The sequence below is a fragment of the Nuphar pumila genome, chromosome 5 (genome assembly GCF_984573655.1).
Source record: "Nuphar pumila chromosome 5, dmNupPumi1.hap1.1, whole genome shotgun sequence".
NCBI lineage: Eukaryota > Viridiplantae > Streptophyta > Magnoliopsida > Nymphaeales > Nymphaeaceae > Nuphar > Nuphar pumila.
In genome coordinates, this window is record NC_143253.1 from 134898913 (window position 1) to 134924787 (window position 25875).

The 25875-nt window shown below is 39.4% G+C and overlaps 1 protein-coding gene across 1 annotated transcript; it reads left to right on the forward strand.

The window, feature by feature from the left end:
- The first annotated feature begins 10755 nt into the window (after positions 1 to 10755).
- On the forward strand, positions 10756 to 13183 carry LOC149838873 (uncharacterized). The gene has a single exon (XM_090006851.1). The coding sequence runs from the start codon at positions 11079 to 11081 to the stop codon at positions 12993 to 12995; it is 1917 nt and encodes a 638-aa protein (XP_089862977.1). The 5' UTR covers positions 10756 to 11078; the 3' UTR covers positions 12996 to 13183.
- The last annotated feature ends 12692 nt before the right edge of the window (positions 13184 to 25875 follow it).

A 25875-nucleotide genomic window follows, 5' to 3' on the forward strand; every position in this document is an offset into this window, starting at 1 on the left:
ATGCTACCCAAATTGTTCATCGATACCTCTACATCACCATATGCGATTGAAAACACCTAATATGATACCTGGATGAATTGGCCCTAACCCACACACACATCCTAGTGACCAAACGCTATGCGTGAGATATCTCATCCAAGTCGAGAGGTCCTTAACCAAATTTCCAAAAGCAACATCCTTTGATCCGCTAGCATACTGCTTAACTGAACAATGCGCCATATTTGTGCTGCTACACATCATCATATCAATGATGATACCATTGTCCATCGCATGTCATGCTACTACCATATGTCATCGATAACCCAATACATACTGCGTGTTCCTACATTCGGTCCATTTTCTACTCAATGGAGCTCAACACCATGACTATCACATTCCAATAAGTTTGGTCTAGGACATTCTCTCCCACTCAATCCATTGTCGTCCACGACAATATTGGAGGTGAAAGAAATCTTCACTTCTAATTGTCAGTTTCTCTTCACACTTTAACTATGGTTTTTCTTTTTCGTTATCCTTCTCAACTCATATCTCACTCTGAAAAATCCACTTTACGTCAGAACACTCTTCATCAAGAGCGAAAACCAAGCTTCACCTTGTGCTGCCCTCATTACTTATGGCTTCAACCAGTTATCATCATAACTTTTAGCACGCCGAGTCCCATACCACAATGTGCTTTAAGCTACTTCAACAATGGTTTGCCATTTTTTCTTGTGACCTTCTGTGATGCTTAAGGCTCGAACCTAAAGGCTACCCAAATGAGCACTTCTTGCTCATCGTGGTCATTGCTAACTTGCAGAGAAAAGATGCCATCAACATGTGCCATAAGCACGTCTGCTTCCTTAAGGCACCAAACTTGCACTTTTCCAATGATCCATGACCATAACTAATCCTCAAAATGGGGAATGCCTACTCACATATACCTTGAAGTAGTGCTCCAAAATGATCTTTCTTGTCTCTCGACTTAATGTTGTGACCCTCTCCTCAGAGCAAGCATACCGCAACTCACTTTTAGAGTCAACAAACATGTTTTCACAGGAACCAAACCGACGAGCCAAGAACAAATGCTTCTTCTACATACACATCCAAATAAGAACATGTCAAAACACAAGAGACCAAAACAAAGAGCTTCTTGCTCGAAAGGTGGGTACTCCACAAACCCACAACTTCATCGTCCTATTTGAAGATGCCTCTGCTTAATGCATTCATCATGTTGCTCAAATATTCGGGATAGAACTTACAAGTCTCATTGAATGCCCCTTAATCATAGGTGCAATTCCATCCAGCCACATAACCAATGGTGCACTCTCTGCATCGTGCACAAAGCAAACACCATGATCCACCTATGAGCTAACATACAATCTGGAATGAATAAACCACATTGGTTTACCCATGATCCTTTAGTCAACAGAGCCATAACCTTGCACTTCTACTTACCATTGACAAGATGTCTCATACCAACCTGTCAACAACTTGCTTCTATGCCCAGTTCACTATACTTCAACTTTATATATACACATACACAGAACAAACCAACTTCTTGGACTCATCCAATGAATACTGCCTTCTTTTAGTGTCAGACTGACTCATAAGCATGGTCACCATGAATCTTCAGCTCTGATACCATTTGTCATGATTTTTTTTCTATAAGCTTGTGCGGCTGGCTAGTCTAATGGCCAAAGGCCTCACACATACTCATTTAAGTGTGTCGAATTAACCAATGGCATTGCACACCACCCCGTGCATAATTGCCTAAGTGAAAGTTTGGCCTCACGCATCGCCCCATACGTGCCTGCATGACCTATGCCACTTGCTCCACACATCTTCCTTAAGCCCATCACCACTGTGCTTCAATGAATCCACAAAAGGGTCATCGTCCAAGTTTCAAATGGGAGAGATGCTCACACTCTTCTAGACCCCATCCTGAATCCAACAATAATGTCCCACCTCTAAGGCTGCAACATTACCTCCTGAAAGTGTCACCTAGGAAGGCCTTGTAGATATGTCAACAGAGGGGGCAAGGTTATTCTCATAACCACCAAGTCTTGCGACCGGTTAATAACTTATATGACATAGCAAGCAACACTATCCAAATTGCTTACTGATGCCTAGGCATTCACTCGCCTAGCCCTGCATCACCATACATAGCTGAGAACACCTAATGTGATCCCTAGTGAAATTAATCAGAACCCACCCGCACCCCCTAGTAACCAAACACTACGTGTAGAATATCTCATCCAAGTTAAGCGATCTTTAACCAAATCTTCAAAGACATTATCCTCTAATATATTGGCATAGTACTTAACCGAAAAATGCTCTACATCTATGCTGCCACACCATCGCATCAACGATGGTATCGTTGTCCATCGCATTCTATGCAACCACCACACGTCACCAATTAGCCCAATGCATACCACTCGTTCTTACGCTCTATGCATTTTCTTCTCAATGGAGCTCAACACTATGCCTGTTACAAACAAGCTTGGTCTGCGACAATGCATGACATTGTGCTAAAACTGCTAATGCAACTGTCATTAAAAGCACTACCACAACCATTACCCATGTGGTCACGGGGGTAACATGTGAACTGACCCAGGATCAAATCTCGTTGGCACATGGGGATGCCGTTGCTTTATCATGGTTGGGGAACATAAGGCTAGGACGTGGTCATGTCCTCAACCCAGAGTTTTACCTTGTAGGGAGGCGAGACCCATTAAGTGACTTCGTGCTTAACCGATGAGGGTTTCCCTTCACCATCTCAGAAAAATCCTGTGCTTGAAAGCATTGCATTGATTCAACTATAAGAAATTATATGTCATTACTTATGAGGGTCAATTTGAAATCATTATTATGAAATGAGGAATTTGAAATGCTAGTATTCCAAGAATTTCAAGATTAATTATAAAAAATATTTTTTATAGGAATATATATATAAAACATGTTTAAAAGTAAAAATCTTGGAGGTTTTCACGATAAATATCTGCTAAAAACATAAATATCATGATATTTGTCATGGTTTGAAAATCTTATGAGAAATTATCATTTTAAGCTTTTTAGCAATTTTTTATGATATTATTGAGAGTTTTTTATAAAATCTTGCGATATTTGTCACAGAGCTCTGTAAGGACTTGGGTGTCCATGACCCCACCCAGAGATTACTCGCTTTGATGGGGAACTTCATCGTAGAAAGAATGTCAGATCCCTAGATGAGATTGCTCGTTTGCTTGAGGATTTAATCTAGCATGGGCCGACTCTGGATGTAACTCAAGGAACTGCAAGACAATCAAACACGACTTAATGATCAAAAGTCAAATTTGATCTAATCATTTGGAATATAGAAAATCATGAGTGATCTCTTATATTATGCTTGTCCTAACTAGTCATTTGTGTGGTCGCATATTGTTGGATTTTTTTAAAGGACGCTGGGGGTTACCCAGTGGGCACAAATGCACTATGGCCTAAAATTCTATTAGAACATTATCGTCCATGTGTCTAGTGTTTGGTTCATCTTTGCGGATAACTTTTATAAATATACAATATGGTCGGATAACATGCATTCACTCAATGAATTACATAAAAAGAGATTAAAATACAAAATCTCTAAAATCTAAAGCATACCTAAAAAAATTTGAATTTAACTATCATTCACTCAATAAATTACAAAAATAACAATTAAAATACAAAACCTCTAAAATCTCAAGCATACTACAAAAAAAATTGGATGAAACAAAAATTCAATTTAGCATACACTCACTGAATAAATTTTAAAATAGGTATAAAAAATCAAAACCCTAAAATCTAAGCACAAAAAAAAAATCCCTAACCCTAAAATCAAACATTCATTCACATAAAAAATCTATTAAAATACAAAAAACCTAAAATCTAAGAAATAAATAAATAACTAAAAACCCTAACTCTAAACTGTAATAGCGAGAGCACCTTAATGTAGGATGTAGGCATGCCGAAGAGAAGGGATGCGTATGTGGCCATGCCAAAGAGGGCATGCTGGAGAGAGGGGATGCCATCGCTAGAAAGGGCATGCCAGAGTAAGGGAGAGAGGGCAGAGCAGAACCTTGTAGAGGGCAGAGATATACAAACGTCCTCGTAGAGGGCAAAATGACGGAGCCTCACATAGGGCTGAGAGAGAGAGAGAGAGAGAGAGAGAGAGAGAGAGAGAGAGAGAGAGAGAGATTTTGTGTGCAGCTAGGGCAAAACCGGGGGAGAGCTCGAGAGGGGTGGAGGTAGGGATGGCAGTGGACCGGGGCGAGGGACAAGGTCTCCACCCCCACCCCGTCTCAAAATCCGAATCTTCATCCCCGCCTCCATCCCCGCACGGGGATGAATTTTAATCTTCACTCCCACCTTCATCCCTGTTTCATGTTCTCCATCCCCAGTCCAAACGGGGGCGAGGCGGGGATGGGGCAGGGCGGGGGAAAGCGTAAGTCCATCCCGGCACATAGATGAATTTTAACCTTCATCCCTGCCTCCATCCCTGTTTCATGCCCTTCATCTCCGATCCAAACGGGGCGAGGCAGGGCGGGGCCATGTTTTCCCCTGGTCCACTGCCATCCCTAGGTGGAGGATTTGGGAACGAGGGTAGACCTCGGGTCGGGCCGAAACTACTCACCCCTTGTGATACAGGGGGTTCAGGGTGGACATTCCCTTAAGAGAATTTTGCATTACGAATTATCTAGCAAATGGGGCAGCCAATCCGGTTACTTGTGCTTCCAAAACAAATTGTTACATAAGGGAAGCATAAAGAGAACAAAGCCCAAGGCCAGCAAGGGGCATTTTCTGAAAAACCTTATCAGGTGAACATGAGGAATAAAAACAGTAAATAAAGGAGATGCAGGTCGAGCACCCAGCTGTAGCAATCACCGCCCTACACCACCTCGAGTTGTTGGAGATTAGCATAATGCGAGAACCAGCTGCCTGGATTTCTGAAAAAACGCCGTCACACTCGGCTTCACTGAAGCTCGAGTTCCTCAATCTCTTCATTCCGCTACTAAAAGGAACCTGTCATGACAATAAGCAGCATAACATATGAGATCATGATCCCTGAAGGTGCATATTGTTGGATTGTGTGTGGTTCTGGCCATGGGTTTGGAATCAGACTCATCCCAACAGATTGAAGCTGTATCATAGAGGCATTTCTGACGATAATATATATATAATACCAGTTCCGCCCATTATTATATATATTATATATAATACACGAGGAATGAAAACCTATCCACTTAAAAAAATAGGACAAACCTACCCACCACACGTTTTTTTGGATTTTTGGTATTTTTTTTCAAAATTCTGACTGTACAAATATCATCTACAATAGAAGAATCAGTTCTTAGAGCATTTGATTCTAATGCATGAATAGTTTTTATAAGTTTAAAAAATCAATGGCATACAATTTTCATAAATTTTAGAGAATTCAAATATCATTTTTCTATCCAAAATTCATGATTCAAGTGTCTATTTTTAGTAAATCAATCATGCTGAACATATCTCTACAGTCAAAATTTTGAAAAAAACACTAAATTCTTTTAATTGGGTAGGTTTGGCATATTCTTGAGTGGGTAGGTTTTCATTCCTCTATAATACATTATATATAATATACATAATATATAATATAATATATAATATAAATAATATACATTATATTATATATTATATAATAGACTCGACCTGTCATTGATGGGCTGGGCTAGCTGTTGACTGGGCAACAGCCTGGCCTGGTCAACAGCCCGGTCCACTAACGGGCATTGGGCAGGCCCGCCCCTAATCCAAACGCTATCATTTTCCTTGTTCTTCAACCGTTCATTTTTTGTGCTTTAGATGCCATTCATCTATAAGATGAATGTCTTGGAATTTTTTTTGTGAAACCCATCAGAAAAGTAAACTATCTAGCTATGGTGTTTGGATTACCGTTCATCACATGGATGAACGGGATCCAAGGCACTTCTGACCTCATCCTGTCTCCAACAAATTGATGTAAGCCTCATGACTCTCAGCATAGTGTTCACGTGCTACAGTAATCTTCATATTCTGGGACTAGGGTTGGCAGTGGAGCGGGGGAAAGCGGGGCCCCGCCCCGCCTCGCCCCATTAATTTGGACCAGGGATGGAGGCGGGGATGGACGTACCCTTTTCCCCGCCCCGTCCCTGCCACTTTTCCCTGCCTCATCTCCGTTTGAACCAGGGATGGAGGACATGAAACGAGGATGAAGGTGGGGGTGGAGGTTAAAATCCATCCCCGCCCGGGATGGAGGTTCTAATCTCGAGGCAGGGTGGGGGTGGAGACCTTGTCCCGCGCTCCACTGCCATCCCTATCTGAGACACGATGGGGTTTGGCGTAGTGGGGTGGAGCTTGGGCCATTAGATGGGCAGTCGAGGTTCGATTCTTGTTGGCATCACTTTCTTGTGCAAACATAGGCCTTGGGGGTGAGAGTCCTAGCCTTGAAGTTTTATGCATCTGAACAGACGACCATAGGTATGTCAGGCTGAGCCAGCGTGGTCAGGTCTTCGAGCTCAGACGCGATCTCTTCTCATGATAAATCAAAAAATAAAAAAATAAAAATATCCAGACTCTGAGGTGGTTTCCCAATTTGGTGGCCACGAGTATGACTCACAGTGGATGCCAAAAACCACTAATTTTTATTGTTCACTTTGCGACACACTGCCTTGCCATAATTCATTTTGGATTCGCCCAAATTCTAGTTACAGGACCAATATTAATTAGCAATACATTAAAAGCACAACCACAGACATGATTCAAGGTAAATTTTTCGGTCATATTTTTTTCACAGTTTTCTTCAAAAAGTATTTTTTTAAGAAAAATATTAGATGCTTTAAAAATTAAAAAAACGTAAAGAAAAATTTTGAAAGATAAATAATAAAATGTTTTAGCTGTACATAAAAATCTCGAGGAGGATTCAGAATCAATGTGGAATAAGATAGCGGGTGGTATGAGAAAAGTAGCTAAGGAGGTATTGGGTGAGTCTAAAGGCGGTGCACCACTAGGTAAGGATACATCATGGTGGAACGAGGATGTCAAATTAGCTATTAAGGTTAAAAGAGAGTGTTATAGAAATCTAAGTAAGAGTCGTGATAATGAGAATTTGGAGAAGTATATGATAGCAAAGAAGGAAGCTAAAAAAATTGTTCGAAATGCGAGGGCTAAGGTATATAAGGAGGTTTATGACAAGTTGGATACCAAAGAAGGCAAGAAGGATATTTATAGGCTTGCAAAGATGAGAGATAGGAAATCGAAGGATTTGGGTATGGTTAGATGTATCAAAGATGAAATGCAAAGGGTTTTAGTCAAAGATGAGGAGATTAAGGAGAGATGGAAAGATTATTTTGATAAGCTATTTAATGATAGTCATGCTCAAGATCTTGGAGACTTCTCCATTCCTTTTCATGAGATAAATCGTGACTTCATGCGCAAGATTCAAAAGAAAGAAATTGCAGAGGCTTTGAAGAAAATGAAATCAAGAAGGGCAGTTGGCCCAGATGGTATACCTATCGAAGCTTGGAAATGCTTGGGAGAGAAAGGTTTAGAATGGTTGACAAATCTTTTTAACTTGATTTGGCGAACAAATAAGATGCCTAATGAGTGGAGGAAGAGTACTTTGGTGCCTTTATATAAGAATAAGGGTGATATACAAGATTGCACAAACTATCGTGGTATAAAACTCATGAGTCATACTATGAAACTTTGGGAGAGGGTGATTGAGTCTAGGTTGAGGAAGGTTGTCATGATATCGGAGAATCAATTTGGTTTTATGCCTGGAAGATCAACTATGGAAGCTATACATCTTCTTAGACAACTTATTGAAAGATATAGAGAGAGGAACAAAGATTTGCATATGGTTTTTATTGATTTAGAGAAGGCATACGATAGAGTACCTAGGGACGTTCTCTGGTGGACAATGATGAAGAAAGGTGTTTCTCTCAAGTACATTAGTATAATTAAAGATATGTATGAAGGAGTAGTAACCAATGTCCGCACTTGTGGAGGGGTGACAACCAATTTTCCGATAACGGTTGGGTTACATCAAGGATCTGCTTTAAGCCCTTTCCTATTTGCGATAGTGATGGATGAGCTTACGAGATCAATTCAAGAAAATGTACCGTGGTGTATGTTGTTTGCTGATGATATTGTTTTGATTGATGAGTCTAGAGCTGGGGTTAATGCTAAGTTAGAATTATGGAGACAGACATTGGAAGCTAGAGGTTTTAAGTTGAGTAAGAGTAAGACTGAATATATGGAATGTCGGTTTAGTAAGCAACGAAGTAGTGATGGGAGTGTAGTGAAGCTTGGTGAGCAAGATATACCGGTGAATGATTATTTCAAATATTTGGGATCCATCATTCAAAAGTATGGAGAAATTGATGGAGATGTAAATCATAGGATAAAGGTTGGGTGGATGAAATGGAAAAGTGCTACTGGAGTGCTGTGCGATCGTAGAATGCCATTGCGGTTGAAGGGAAAGTTTTATAGGACGACTATTAGACCCGCTTTACTATATGGTACGGAATGTTGGGCTGCCAAGAGACATCATATTCAAAAAATGAGTGTAGCTGAGATGCGGATGCTTAGATGGATGTGTGGAAATATAATAAAAGATAAGATTCAGAACGAAGAGATACGTAAGAAGGTAGGTGTTGCACCCATTGAAAATAAGATGCGAGAGAATCGTTTACGGTGGTTTGGACATATTCGGCGAAGGCCTAATGATGCTCCAGTTAGAAGGTTGGAGAAATGGGAAAATATATTAGTTAAAAGAGGTCGGGGTAGGCCTAGGAAGACTTGGATGGAGATGATAGGAAAGGATATGAATGCTTTGAACCTCACCGAGGACATGGCGTTGGATAGAAATGATTGGAGGAAAAGGATTCATGTGGAAGACCCAAAATGAATTTCTTTTTTGGTTCATATCGCTGACCCCAATTGTTTTGGGATGAAGGCGTAGTTGTTGTTGTTGTTTGTTGTAGCTGTACATAAAAAAATAAAAAAAAAGTTTTTAAAAATAAAATGAACAAAAATCAGTAAAATAGATTCTTTAAAATATAAATTAAGTTTTTTTTAAAATATCATGATATTATCGCGATAATTTTTGTATAACCATATTTTGACATTATTGAGATATATATCCTTTAATATCAGCTGATTTGTGTTTCTCTTAAATATCATGATGATTTCAAAATATCTGCGATATTTGGGGCTATGGTATGGTTAAAAATGATGCTGCGATAATTGTTACTTATTTTAAAGATAATTATTGTATATAAAATAGTTAAATATAATTCACATGTAAATATTTAAATAAAAGTATCTAAAATAAAAAAAAGGCATAAAAACTAGTAAAAACATACGGAAAACATAAGAAAATTGGGCGATATTCTGAAAATATTTTTGTCGGCAGTATATCGGCTTTGTATTTATCGATGATATATCGTCTGTGTAAGCTAGACTGTGTAAGGAGAAAGGACTTCATAATTGTAATTTTTTTTCTTCTTTTTCGTAATATTACAACTTACCGTACCAAGGGGAGAGATTTTCCAATTTCGAATCTCGCAAATATTATCCAGAAACAGGGTGTCAACGGGTTGGACCATCAGCAAAAATGGGTGGGTCCAAACCCAGATCCAACTAAGAGGTGTTGGTACCAGATCTGGATCATGATCTTACCAGACATATCATGTGTAAAAACAGACTCGGATCCCATTAGGTACAGATGAACAAGAGCCAGCCCATACTCAGTAAAGTAATATTCTTTGTCATTTTTACATTCAACAATTGCATAACTTAATTGGAACTTGGGTCGGACCGGGCTGGTATGAAATTTCGTAAACTATACCCCATTCACAAATTATCCTATAGGAAGGTATGGCAATGAATATGATTTTATTCAATATCCAATCGAATTAAATTCTTTTTAGTTGCATTTGGTAAGCCAAAACCACATCCCATTATAATCGGATGCTTATATGGTTTTGATTTTTTGCAATTGAATCTGATAAATATCCAAATTTGATTGAAATCCAAATACGTTTACATGTTAAATGTTAAATATCGGATCTGGTATGAAATTTTCACCATCCGAATCTAAATCTGAATTCAAATCCGTTTAGCAAACATCTGACTGGTCGAACATGGTATTGGTCACATCCGTTCCAAATCCGAACCGCCGTTTAGATACCAGCCTATAAGTCTGAATTCTTAGTCGGGCCTCCTTCTTTCATACCAAACCCGGATCCTATAAAATCCGGTACAGCTCTGGATCGGATCATATCCGATCTGCTGGCATCCCTATCCAGAGGATACAGCTAACCCTTTTTTTGCGCTTGAGGGTAGGGATGGCAGTGGACAGGGGCAGGGGCGGGAGCGGGGGACAAGGTCTCCTCCTCCATCCCGTCTCAAAATTCTGTCCTTCATCCTTACACCAGTTTTGATTTTAACTTCTATCTCTGTTTCATGTCCTTTATCTCCGGTCCAAAAAAGGTGAAGTAGAGCGGGGCTCCGTTTCTCCTCGGTCCACTGCTATCTTCAAAGAGTATTTTAACATTTTACTAACAAATATCAGGAGCGGGGCAATGCAGAGTGGAAAAAGCGTAAGTTCATCCTCGCCTCCATTCCCGCTCAGGTTTTGATTTTAAGCTTCTTCCCAAATCCAAACCGGGCGGGGCCCCGTTTACCCTCGGTCCACTGCCATCCCTATTTGAGGGCGACACTCCCTCTCTTATACGGCTCACAGTAAACAGATAAGATGGCCCCCGGGCCTCATCAGTCGAACTCTGCGATCCTACCAGCGTAACGGTGCGCTCTCTTCTCTTCTACCAAAAAAAAAAAAACTTTCTTTATCTCCCTTTTCTCCTCCTCTTTTATCTTCCTCAGTCCTTCGTATCTCGTTTGTGTTTCATTGAAGTTGAAGAACCCTCTCTTTCTCCAAGCACCGTCCTCCTTTCATCTCCCCTATTCTTCTTTGCTTTTGGGCATCTCAAGTTCTTCTTTTATATGATTTCTGGGTTTTGTTGCTCAAGTTTCTGACTGTAAATAGGAAAAAGAGGGGAAAACCCAACATGGGTTCTGTACTTCCCGCCGAGAAATGTTATGGAGGGCTGCTCTTGCCCATATCTCCTTCTATTGGGTACCATAGTTCTTCTACTTTTGGTTATTCTCATGGTCATGGAGATAGTACTAGTAGGGCTCAATTTTGTAGCGTTGCTTCGAAGCCTAGTTCGTGCAATGGCTGTTCCCTGAGAGTTCGAGCGAATTCGAGGTCATTTCGCTGTAAAATTTCGACTTATTTTGAGAAGGGTCTTGCGAGAAATCGTAGAAAGGATAAGAGGGATTTCGTAGATGCGATTCTGAAGCCAGAGGTGCTCGGTGGCAATGGAGTAGCTAGGTGGGAAGAGCAGCAATACTCTTCGAATGGTTCGAAGAATTCGAATGAGATGTTGCATACTGGTAGTGTTTCGGCGGGTTCTTGGAGCGGTTTGGACGATTCAGAGTCGAATGAGATTCTTCGGCGCCTCGTTAGGAATGGTGAATTGGTAGAGGCGTTGAGTTTTCTGGAGAATATGGCTGGTAATGGGGAGATACCGGATATCATCCCTTGCACGAGTTTGATTCGAGGGTTTTGTAAGATGGGGCAGACGAAGAAAGCCACTAAAGTAATGGAGATCATCGAAAGTTCGGGAGCTGTTCCGGATGTTATAACATACAACATTTTGATTAGTGGGTACTGCAAATCTGGTGAGGTAGAAAATACTTTGAAGGTCCTGGATCAAATGAGTTGCGCCCCGGATGTCGTCACCTATAATACGATCCTGAGGAGCTTATGCGATAGGGGAAGACTGAAGCAGGCGATGGAAGTTCTTGATCATATGTCGCAGAAGGAGTGTTTTCCTGATGTCATTACATACACAATTCTGATTGAAGCTACCTGCAAAGAGAGCGGAGTCGGGCAAGCGATGAGGCTCTTGGATGAGATGAGAAGCAGGGGATGCAAACCTGATGTTGTGACTTACAATGTGCTCATCAATGGGATCTGCAAAGAAGGCCAGCTGAATGAAGCAATCAAATTTCTCAATAACATGGGATCATATGGATGTCAGCCTAATGTCATAACTCACAATATCATTCTCCGCAGTCTGTGTAGCACCGGTCGATGGATGGATGCAGAGAAGTTGTTAGCTGATATGGTTGAGAAAGGTTGTGGTCCTAGTGTTGTGACCTTCAACATTTTGATCAATTTCTTGTGTAGGAAAGCTCTACTTGGACGTGCTATAAACATTTTGGAGAAGATGCCAGAGTATGGGTGCACTCCCAATTCTCTAAGCTACAATCCATTGCTTCATGGATTCTGCAAGGAGAAGAAGATGGAGCGAGCGATAGAGTACTTGGATATAATGGTGAGCAAAGGTTGTTATCCTGACATAGTTACTTATAACACTTTGTTGTCTGCGCTGTGCAAGAATGGGAAAGTTGATGTTGCCGTCGATGTTCTTCGTGAATTAGGGAGTAAAGGTTGTTCACCTGTGCTGATCACTTACAATACTGTTATTGATGGGCTTGCAAAGATTGGAAATACTAAGCAAGCCATGGAACTTCTGGAAGAGATGTTAGCAAAGGGTCTTCATCCTGATGTTATTACTTACTCGTCGCTTGTGGCTGGACTTGGCCGTGAAGGTAAGGTAAACGAAGCAACCAAGTTTTTCAGTGAGATGGAAGATAGAGGCATAAAACCGAATGCGATTACATACAATTCTCTTATTCTGGGGCTGTGCAAGGCTCACAAAACAGCTACTGCTATTGATGTCCTTGCTTATATGGTTTCTAAGGGGTGTATACCGACTGAAGCAACTTATACCATCCTGATTGAAGGTCTTGCTCATGAGGGTAAAGCCAAAGAAGCTTTGAATTTATTGAATGAGTTGTGCTCTAGAGGTGTTGTTAAGAGAAGTACAGTCCAGCATGCAGCAGTTCAAATGTAGGTTTGTTAGGCTTGTTTCTTGAGGGTAAATGCAAGTACTGAACTTGTACAATTTTGTGGATGTAGCCTTTTACTTGCTATTACGAGGGTTGTTTATTCATGTTTTCATGTTATTCCCTGACATTACTTCCAAATTTTTGAGTACTCTGTTGTAATTATTTTCCCCTTGTGAGGTATAACTTGTTATGCGAGAAATAGCAGGTACCCTTGCATCTGTAGGTATGAATGAGAAAGTTTGTTTATACTACAGTTGTATGCAACCATAAATACTTAGTTTTTGTACTGCTCGTTTTCTTGGAATATAGGCATCTTCTTCTGATAAACAATTCCGATTGGGTTGCATGACTGGGAGTCTTGACCAATAGAATTTGGGTTCTGCTTGTTTGTTAGTTTCTAGAGTTCATCTTCATCCCTAAGTTGCTGAATATTTAGAACTTTCTTTTGAGTTGATTCCAATAGATTATCTGATCTTACAGCTGCACCTTTAAGCAAATTCTTAAGCAAGTTTAAAGTCCTGTACTGTGTTATATTTGATGGTGGTATCTACTTATGCGTTTGGCAATATGTGCAATGAATGCTAGTCCAATTAGTCCCAGTTATTTTTCATAAGATGTTGCAATACCTATAGCAGTTGGAAAGCCTAAATTCCCCTCATATTTTCTTCTTGTGATCAACCTTGCTGCTGAGTGTACATTACGCATTCATAACGATGTAGTTGGTGTAACTGACTGTAGTTAATTTTGGATAAGATCTTTGATCGACTGTTTGAAGGTAAAGTAACATACCATCTTGCTTCAAAATGTTGCAATCAATTAGATTGGACTTGTCACCATGACTAGTTTCCTATTTAAATATCCCCATTTTCTTCTTTTAATTACACTAAATTAAAAGTTAGATGTCTGTTGTTATCCTGTGATTTGGTCTCTAAATCTATACTAGTCAACATTAAATTTTTGACAAAGCAGAAATGCTTTCTAAGATTTGCACTTTTGTCCATCTGGAAAGCGTTGTAAAATATTAACACTATTTTTTCCACGTTTTTTAAAGGCCTTTTCAATCTCATGGAACTCAATTCTGAACTCTTCAGCTTAATAAAGCAAAAAGATTATGAATATCTTTGAAGTTATGTACATAATTGGCAGTCTCTGTTTCCATTCAGAAAGATTCTGATATTCTTGTTTAGTAGGAGAACTTGCATCTTGTCTCATTAAATCATAGTAGTGGGTTTAGGACATCATTGGCTAATTGATCTCATTTTGCTACGTTAGTGCAGAGGTTTAATCAGAGTTATCAAAAGCTTCTTAGATAGGTGGGAAGCCCACTTCTTGAAAAATCGCTTGAGAAGTGCGATGCTCCTCACTTTCGAAACTTGATGAGAATCTCGATTCTCCCACGTTTTTTCTATGCTTTTTACACGTTTCATCTATTCTTCTTATATATGTTCTGTCACTCTACTTTTAATGTTTTTTATTTGTTTCCTTCACGCTTCTCACTCACTTCCATGTGCTTTCTTTAAATTGGCAGTCATCATTTTTAGATTTTGCTAAAAATTTACTTCTTACACTGAAAAATCATGAATTTTAAGAAGTCACTTTTATTTTAGTTTTTATTTACTTTCATTTTGATTCCCATTCAATTCTTATATTGTTTTTTTTATTTATCGCTTTTAGTTTCCTATACATTTTAAAATGCATTGCTTCTCGCATCTACTTCCTTTGGGCTTGACACCTCTCTTCCAGAGTAGCAGTGTCGGATTTTCATGAGGTTCACACTTGTGGATTGGTGGTCATATTTTCTAAGAAATTTTGAAATCTATATGAAGAAAATAAGTAGATATGATCTGATATTTCTCATCTATTTTATGATATAAATGGTTTTGGTTAGCTAAGGAATTCCGTTAACTTGCTTAACTGTAGAGTTGTCTGTATACTTTCTTTAGGCCCTGTGTGGAAACTAGGAGTTAATGTATTTGGCAAAAACTTGGTCAAACTATCTTGTGGTGATCGTTTGGAAACTGGTAGCGGGGACGGGAGTTTATGCATTTGTCCTGGAAAACCTTTGTATTTACACTAAAGGATGGACCAAATCCAAGATTTGACAGTTTCCACTTCCTCGGCATTTCCTATCCCAGCTTCTAGTTTCCAAACAGGGCCTTATTATCATTCACAAATCTATGGACATGAATAACTGCAATTGCAGTTCAAAGAATAAAATAGTACTTCCCACCTATCATTCACTTCTCTTTTCTAGTATTACGTGTTTGTGTTTGAGAGGACTCTCATTCATTGCTTTAGCTGAAACAAGGTTGGTTTTATAACAAGCAAGATTTTATGGGCAAAAATAATAATAAATCCACAGTTACTGCAATGTTTGATGGCATCAGAAAAGAAAGGGAATTGGTTGCCTGCCTAGCTGGTCATTTTGAAAATAAGTTGCTCTGTTTTGGTGCTACCACCTGTAAAGTTTGTGTTACTTTTTCAGAAGTCGCTCAAGTTCTTCCATAATTCCCTTGTCTGTCCCTAGTTTGTCGCATGGCAGAACCATAATATTTGCATCCACTCAAGACATTTTGAGGATTCAGCATGTCGCATACTCTTAAAAACCAATGAATGAGTCTCTTTTCTGAAGGGGACACCATTTTTCTAAACGAAGCTCTCGCAGCAATCACAGTGACAAAAGTTTAAAACGGCAATTTCTCGGTTCTGAATTTTTTGGGAGATTTGCAATTTTCTGGATATTTTCTTGAGTTTTTTTGGTAAAATCTTGAGAAAATAAAAAAATATAAAAACGTTAAAAAATCAAATAAAAATGATAAGAATGAATTGACGCACTTTTTTGTGGTGCACAATATACATTAGCGTTTCGCTAAAACCAGTATACATGGTAAAACGGTAACTATACAAGTGAAAATGTTAACTAACAGAACATGCTTTATTGTGTGTTGATCCTTCTTCCTGATTTGTAGGCTGTAAACTCAAGCTTGAATTTGAATTTGATTTGTCTTCCTGATTTATAGGCTGACTCGATTTGTCTTCCTGATTTGTAGGCTGAACTTGTGAACCAATATTTGAATTTGAATATTCCCCTTCAAGTTGGGCGTGTGGATCAAACAGACCCAACTTGGTCTTAAGTGCAAAGAACGCTGGTTGGTTCAGTGCCTTGGTGAATATATCAGCTAGCTGGGATGAAGTAGGGATATAATATGTCTAAATGGAGTCAGTTTGAATCTTGTCACGAATGAGGTGACAATCAAGCTCAATGTGTTTTGTTTGTTCATAAAAGACGGGATTTGATCTGGAGAGTCGCTTGATTGTCACAATATAACCGCATTGGTTGAGTATGATTGACATCCAGATTTGAGAGGAGATATTTCAGCCAAGTAAGCTCGCAACTAGTTGTAGCCATGAACCGATATTCAGCTTCAACTAAAGATTGTGAAACTGTGGTTTGTTTCTTGGTGCGCCAAGACAAGAGGCTTGTGCCGAGCATCGTGCAGAATCCAATTATAGACCGTCGGGTTATTGAGCATGCAGCCCAATCAAAGTCACAATAACCAATAAGTTATAAAAAACTTGTGCTAGATAGAAGAATTCCTTGTCCCAGAGTGTTCTTGAGATATCTAACGAGATGAAGAGCTGCATCCATGTATGGTTGTCGTGGTGTGCCCATAAATTGGATGAGAGCATGTACCACATACATTATATTGGGTCTGGTTATTGTGAGGTAGATAAGCTTTCCAGCGAGTCTTCTATAGGCACTCTCGTCTTGAAGTTGATGCCCAACATTATTAGTGAGTTTGTGGAGGGAGTCCATGGGAATAGAAGATGGCCGAGCACCCAGATATCCAACTTGGTCAACGATGTCGAGGGTATATTTGCGTTGAGATAAAAATATCCCTTTTTGCGACCGTGCCACTTCAATGCCAAGAAAGTATTTTAGTAGGATCGAATGTTTAAAACTTGAGTTTGAAATTGCAGTAAAATGAGAGAAAGGAAATGTTGATTGAAACCAAACGTTTCATATTTGTAGCGCATCAAATAAATCCAAGTGCTTCGACTAAAATCATCGACAATGGTGAGAAAATATCGTGCTCCATCTGTGGATGATGTGTGATACAATCCCCAAACATCACAATGAATCAATTGAAAGGGATTGTGGGTGGATATTGAACTTTGAGAGAAGGACAATCTAGATTGCTTAGCCTTGTGACAAATAGAGCAAGGATCATGGATGAAACTAGCTGGAATTTTATTTGAATTAATCAAATGGCTAATTCTAGAGTTTGACGTGTCCAAGTCTAAAATGTCAAAGAGAAGGAGAATTAACATTCAAAGCAACTTTATCATCCATCTCGAAAATATATAGTCCATTATGCATCTTACCTTCTCCAATCTTCGTCTTCAAGTGAGGGTCCTACAAAATACAGTGATCTTTCTTGAATATGATTTAACAATTGTTATCTCGAATAAGCTTGCTAACAGATATTAGGTTGAACTGAAAATTTGGAATGCATAGAACATTGGACAATATGATATAGGGTGACAGCCCGACATTGCCAAAATGTGAAACTTGACTAGTTGATCCATTAAGCATCTATACAGGTGGACATCTAGATGGTACATGAGAAATTAAGTTGTGAATGTTGTTGGTCATATGATCAGTTGCAATTGTATCTATGACCCACATTTGATTTGTGGACAGAATCACATACTTGGGTTGAGAGGAGAGTATACCTGCAAGATTTGCTACGGGGTTTAGGTTACCTTGGCTTATGAGAGCCATGATTTTCTCATACTTGTCTGGAGTAAACTGTGATTGGGGGTTTATATTTGCAACATTGGCAACATGACTAGTGATAAATGCATTATATCCAACATCAAGGCTAGTTCTTAAATTAAGCCGGTTACTATTGTTGATGGTGGTAAGGTTCAAGTTGAAGGGAAAGGGAAAGCCTATTTTCTTGAAAATTTAAAGCCTCTTGATGTTCTATACATGCCTAATTGACGCCTAAACTCATGTTTGTTAGCCGTGTGACTAGAGATTATAATTGCAATGTTATATTTTTGCCATCTAAAGTTATTTTTCAGGATCAGAGCACAGGGGTGACGATTGGTAAAGGCTCAGAGTTTAGAGGTCTCTATTACCTGAATAACAAGAATAAGGCGTTAGTCGCTAACTTGAATAAGGATGAAGATGGCTTGTGGCATTCCAGACTCGATCATCCATCAAGTTATGTTTTGAGAACTTTAAAATCTGAAATGAACTTCGAATGTAGTATCTGTGAGATCTGTCGTTATGCAAAATGTACTAGACCTTCCTTTTCTTTATCTGAAAATACTTCTGAAAACCTTTTGACATGATTCATTCAGGTGTTTGGGGACCAACACCTATTGATGCTTATAATGGTTTTAAATACTATTTGACATTTATGATTGTTCCAAAGTCGGATGGATATATTTTCTGCATAGCAAGGATGAAGTATTTTCAAAGTTTGAAATCTTTCATAATATGATTGTTACTCAATTTGGAAAATATATAAAAGTACTTTGCACAGATAATGGCACTGAATATTTAAATCAACAGTTTGTCAATTTCACTAATAAGTTGGGAATTGACCACCAGACTATATGTAGAGAAACACCTCAGCAGAATGGTGCCTCAGAATGAAGGAATCAATATTTGCTAGAAGTTGCTAGAGCCCTGCTCTTTCAGAATCAAGTTCCTAGCCGGTTTTGGAACGAGGCCATTTCTACTGCTAATTACATCACCAATCGTCTTCAAAAAAGAGTGTTTGATGGGAGGTCTTCGATAGAAGTCCTTAAAGGCAAAAAACACTCAATTAATCACTTCAAAAAATTTGGGTGTGTTGCCCATGTGTGAAAATCTTCTAGGCACATAAATAAGCTTGAGACACGTGTGGTTAAAAGTATATTTTTGGGTTATTCTCCAACCAAGAAAGGCTATCGGTGTTATGATCCGGTTACTAGACAAATGTTTGTTTCTCGTGATGTGAAATTTGATGAGTCACATGCATATTATAAGAACCAACTTTAAGGGGAGCATCCTAGAGAGGATACTGGTGTTTTTCTTTTTCCAAATATTTCTCCTAATGATGATGTAATGATTCAAAAGGAAAATGGGGAAACCAAAGATGTCAATAGAGTCACTACCGGTGCACTTGAAAATATTGAAGTTTCTCCCTTGAGGCGATCAAAGAGACTTCATCAAAATCTTCTATGTTATGATGAGCAATGCTAAATATCCTATTGAATCTTTTGTCAAATATGATCGTTTCTCTCATGATCATGCAACTTTTCTTATGAAACTTTCAGAATACTCAGAGCTGGAGATATTTGAAGAAGCCTATAAGGATCCCCATTGGAAAAAGGCTATTAATGAAGAGTTAAACGCTCTGGTGAAAAATGATACATGGGAACTTACTCAACTACCTGCTAATAAAAAACCAGTCTCTTGCAAATGAGTGTTCAAGCTAAAATTCAAAAGTGATGGTTCCTTAGACAGATATAAAGCGAGACTTGTAGCCCGAGGATTCTCTCAGATAGAAGGAGTTGATTACCACTACAAGAAAAACGTGGATTAGCGATGAATATTTGCGATGGATTTTTTCTGTCGCAAATATGCGACGGATTAGCGAGAGAAAACTATCCATCACTAACATTCAAAATATTTGCAAAATTAATGACGAAAATATCTCCCTCGTAATTCTGTCGCTAATGAGCGACGAATTAGCGACTGATTTTTTTCATCGCCAAATACTACAAGAAAAAATGGTAATTAGCGAGGAAATTATTCCGTAGCTAATCTGTCGCTAATTAGCGAGGGATTAGTGAAGAATTTTTTTTGTCGCTAATTTTTTATTTAAACCGTCCCATCTGAGGCGTAAAATTTTCCGTCTCTCCTCGTTCGAAATTTTTCGATTTAAATCGTCTCCCACCACTCCCTCTGCAAGGTCCTCTGCTCCTTCAAGGAGCTCCGCCGACTCTGCATCGAGCTTCACGACGACAAGCTCGGCGTCGACGGCGGCGCCCTCCTTAAGTGGCAGGTTGAGTTCGAGAGCTCACTCGAGAGCTGCGCCATCCTTGTTGCCCCCTCCTTCCGCCAGTGGCCCGCTGCTGGCTACGATCTCCCCATCGATCCCGCCATTGAAGCCGAGAGGGATCCCAATTGCGGCCCTGAGGACCAAGGAGGCATCTCAGAGTCATTTTACATGAATGACGGACTGAAGCTACGCATCGTCTGGACGATCACCTCGCTGATCGTCGTCTCCACCAGAAAGCGCACCAGAGAGCACGCCAGAGAGCATGTCGGTTCTGTGCAAAAGACCCCGCAGTGGTGGGCTGGGCCGCTCGGGTGCAATGCATGTGTGGTGCGGTACAAGTCCGGCCTATTGCTGTCGAAATACTGCCTGACAGGGAGAATTTTTTTTTTTAAATTTTTTTTTTAAATTTAGGGACGAATATTATCTGTCGCTAATTTAAAATGACAGACTCGCGATGGATAATATTTGTCACTAATTTAAAATAACAACGTACTCGCGACAGATCATGTTCGTCGCTAATCTGTCGCAAATTAGCGACGGACGTAGCTACGGATAAGTTCTATCACTAATTAGCGACTAGGATTATGCGACAAACGCTATCCATCGTTAATCCGTCACCAATCCATCGCTAAACTGTTTAGCGACGGATTAGCGACAGATAGTGTCCGTCGCTAATCCACATTTTTCTTGTAGTGTACACAGAGACCGTCGCTCCTGTAGCCAAGATGAGAACTTTTCGAATGTTATTATCCATAGCCTACAACTTTGACTGGGAATTGTATCAACTAGATGTAAAAAATGTCTTTCTTTATGGAGACCTACAAGAAGAAGTGTACATGAAAATTCTCCAAGGTCTCACACATACAAATCAGGAGAACATGGTTTGTTGGGTAAAAAAGTCTATATATGGCCTTAAGCAATCTCCACGAGCATGGTACTCCAAACTGAGCAGTGCTCTAATGGAGTTCAGATATAAGAGATGCAATTCTGACAACTCCCTATTCGTTCACCGATAGAAAATGGGTACACGTCTAACTTTGATTTATGTAGATGACATTGTTGTGACAGGTGATGATAAAGCAATGATTGGAAAAACAAAACAGTACTTAAACAAGAAGTTTGACATCAAGGATTTGGGCAAACTGAAATATTTTTTGGGAATCGAAATAAGTCTTTCAAAGAAAGGTTTATATTTATCACAGAGAAAGTATGTTCTTGACCTTCTGAAGAGTACAGGAAAACTTGGAGCAAAGCCAAGGGCTACTTCTATTGAAGTCAACCACAAATTGGATGCCGTTAAAGGTGATAGATTACAAGATATACAACAATATAAAAAACTCGTTAGGAAGTTGATTTATCTCACAGTCACTCGGCCAGACATCACCTATGCTATAAGTGAGGTTAGTAAGTATATGCATGCTCCTCGACTAGATCATCTCAATGCAGTTAATCGAATTTTAAGGTACTTAAAGGGAACACCAAGGTGTGGATTATCAATGAAGAGGAACAAACACACGAGTATAGAAGGATTTGTTGATGCCGACTGGGCAGGCAATACCCTTGATAGAAAGTCAACCACTGAATTTTGTGTTACAATAAAAAAAATCTTGTTTCTTGGAAGAGTAAGAAACAAAAGGTTATATCGAGGCCTAGTGTTGAGGCCAAATACAGGGCAATGGCTAATGCAACAGCAAAATTGACTTGGCTCAAGACATTATTGAAGAAGATCGGGTTTGATCAAACCAATTCTATGAAGCTTCACTCCGACAATCAAGCTGCTATTCATATAGCAACAAATTCAGTCTTTCATGAACACACTAAACATATAGAAATAAACTGCCATTTTGTTGGTGACAATGTTCAGAGCAAGGAAATTGAGACTCCTTATGTGAAGAGTGAAGATCAATGTGCTGATATATTCACCAAAGCAACCAAAGCAGTTACCAGAGAAAAGCTATCTAAATTCATGAACAAGTTGGGAGTAGTGAACCTTCACTCCTCTCAACTTGAGGGGGAGTGTTAGGCAAGTCTATATGTTTAGAGGAGTCTCATCTGTCTTGGTTTTATTTTTATCTTTGTCCTTTCTATGTATTTGGTTGGCACACACAGACGATTACGTGATTCGGCAATATGCCTACGGCCACGAGAGTGGAGGGGATCCTTTCATTGCTGTCATAACATACAAAGAGTTATAGGATGAACACATATATAAATCGTTTTTTCCCAACTTTTCAACAAATGAAGAAAGATAACTTTTTAAAGATAGAACTAAGTCCAACAAAGAAACCAAATATATGGAAAGGATAAAGATAGAAACAAAACCAAGACAAAGGGTAGCTTAAAGATCCCAACTCAACGAGGCTCGAGTAGCATTATTTTTGGTCTACCACAACCTCTTGAGCCAGATTTAATTGGTTCAGTAGAGTAGATGAAGACTTACCCTGGTCTGACCTTTGGTTTGATTAACGTAGAATTTTTTTTGGACTTAACCACATTGTTCTGCTCAATGTTTTACCCGACTCATAACCTTGCATCCATCAAGTTATGCTTGGTCAGACCCTTTTTAGTTGAGTCTAGTCTCACCATCTTAGCCAACCTGGGTTCAAACCATGTTGTGGGTCTATCTCACTAAGACCGAACCTCAAGAGGTCAGGTCAAATCATAACGGAGATCCTGCTGAGTGAACTTAGTTTACACCCAGTGCAACCTTGTCTAGCCAAGCCTCAGACCACTTGACAAGGACTCTGAACAGTCTCTTAGAGCGAGTTCAGACTTTCAGTTGTATCATACATCTGAGATTTTGACCAGAACCAATTCAGACAAGTTCAGACCAACTGACCAAGAACGTCAATGGGTCTGGCCTTACCTGACCGACTCAATAGCAACCCAAGAGTATTAGGGCATGGACCTACTAAGTAGGTGTAATTAGCTAATCTGATCTAATCCAGGTTGTGTAGTAAACCATAGCCAATCTGACCTGACATCTGATTAAGATCCAGAAATATCACATTAAGTCCTTGTGTTGGACTCTTTTGCCCCATAGGGGTTTGGCACATTGGGATGGGGCCTAGGCCATTAGGCAGGCAGTTTAGGTTCAAATCCCATGGATGTCACCCCTTGCGCAAGCCGATACGTGGCGACTTTCTTGGGGGAAGGGGATAAGCTCATGAGGTTTTATGTTGCCAGGTGACCGTAAGTACGAGGGGCAAAGCTAGTGCTTCTAGATCTCAGATCCAGAGGGTGGTTTCTCCATGTAAATATAAAAATTGGTGACAACGTTGACCTTGTGACACACAAAATAGTACAATCATTTTTTTTTAAAGGCAAGCTGGGGTTAGGCTGACCCCATCAGTTACACAACATTCCATTAGGTTTTGAACTTGCAACGTCCCAACACGTGCTTACGTTCACTAACAGCTCCTACCAAACAAGCGGACCAGTTGGTCCAACAAAACAATCATGAGTTTAGGGGTAGTAATTCTTCTTTTATGGATGAGGATCCATGTCTAAAAATCCAAATGTTCAAGTGGTAAGATATTTGTCCTTTAGATGAAATCCACAGGATTCAACCCAGACGTGTAGTCTTTCCAGCACCCACTGCAACCAACGAAAACGTCACTGAATGTCATATATTGTAGAATACATTTTCCATATTTTTTCTGCTTACAGGCATGCAACAAACAAAAACGTCACCAAATGTCATATACAGTAGAATATATTTTCCATATTTTTTTCAGCTTAAAAAGAATGCAGGCATGAAACAAACAAAAACGTCAGTAAATGTCATACATAGTAGAATATATTTTTCATAAATACAGGCATGCGATACAGCAGAATGTAATTTGAGAGTGTTTTCTACCTCAAAAAACTAAATAAATAAATACAGGCTATCATTTTTATCCAATTATTGTAGACCCCATTCCTGACAAGGAAATATGGTAAAGCCACCATCATTCAATTCACCCAAGATTCCCTTTTAAGAGTTGGAATGCACCAAATGTGCATTCAGCCCTCCAATCTCCCATTCTCCACACTCTTCCACATCTTTATCCTCCCCCCATACTATTTGTTCACAAGAAGAAATAAAAAAAAAATCTGGCCTTGGGAACAGAATACCATGGAGGACCAACCTTCACCTCATGGAGAAGAAGGCCTGATCAAGTTCACCTCATGTTGGGGACGCCTAAGGGGTAGGCTCAGAAGGTGGTGCAGGCTAACCAGGGTGCTGAGGAGCAGGGGGTCCAGAGCAAAGCCTGGTAGTTTCAGGTATGATCCTTTGAGCTACTCTCAGAATTTTGACGAGGGGTGTTGGGAGGATGAAATAGAGCACCAGTGCCGTGGACACATGGCTAGATTTGCCCTCCCTATAACGAAAGCAGCTGAAGATAGATAGACAAGCAGAAATGGTGCTTTGGAGCTATGTGGGTGGTCACCAAACCAACTGCATGAGGTGAGGATAGCTTTCACTGTGAGCAGTCTTGAAGAAATTGATTATGAAGATTAACTGTTTTGGGGGTTTGAAGAGTTGGGTGTAAGTGGTATTTCTATTTAGTTGTTTGCTATCATGTAAGAGAGAGAGAGAGAGAGAGAGAGAGAGAGAGAGAGAGAGAGAGAGAGAGAGAGAGAGAGAGAGAGAGAGAGAGAGAGAGAGAGAGAGAGAGAGAGAGAGAGAGAGAGAGAGAGGCTAATTCTGCTCTGGCTGTAAAAAAAAAATGTTTGCTTTCAATTATGATATAGATAAATGGCAATTGATCACTCACCTTTTATATATTTTCATTTGATTCTTTTATCGTATTCTTTTAAAGAAAAATGCATGAAAAAGATTCAATATTGCAATTGTGGGATTGTTGTGCCTGTTTTATCTAAGCTATGGACTTTCAGAGAAGGCAATGTAAAGCATTTTTTTGTTAGCTATCAAAGGCTATGTATCTGTGCCTGGGCATCACAAAGAAGTGACCAATTAATTAGTTCAGGAACTCCTTAGTATACCAATAATAGCATTCGCAAACTTGATCATGATTCATTTTAGGACACTAACTTAATTAGAGAACGACAGCATTTGTATTGAGCTGTTATGCTCAGTCTCATGCTCAGTGGAAATAAGGACACCATGGATGAAAAAAAAACAAAAGCAATTGCTTTCTGGTATCTAGGCATTATAATGGAATTAACGGTTGTTAATAATCTGTGGACACTTCCTAATAATATGTAGTACATAATTTTTTTAACTTGGTCATACGATTGGTCAATTTGCAGCTGCTCTTTCTTTATAGCTTTGACTGTGTATCCATCTTAGAGATTCTCAAATTCTCTCACCCTAGCGAGGTTATTCGGAAGGCTGTCTAGAAAAATGTCATCTTGATAGTGGCAGATACTTTGTTAAGAATTCTGTATCGTCAAGAATCCTGGTGGTTTGTATTATCTATCTATATGTTTTGTAGCATCTGAAGACTACCGATTTATCAAGGCCTCGTGCAAAGTCATTAGTCGCATAGAATTCAAGATTAACGAGTAGTCTTGCTTTGTATTTTTTGTTATAAATACCTTGTGTATGCTGAAGCCGAAGGTATCAAGCATCAAGCTGTTCAATAACATCTACGGTTTCTCCATTTCTACTTATCTCCCCTTAGTGTGTCAAACTTCACATGGTATCAGCGACACCACTAAGACTGAGATTTTGTTATCACATCAATGGCGCAAGAATGAGGAATTTCGAAGGATATGTCTTTCAGGACAAAATCAGTTTAGGATACTTCTAGTCTCTTCTTCATTCATCACTCTGATAATCCCAGCAACGTCTTGATTTCTCAACAGTTGATCG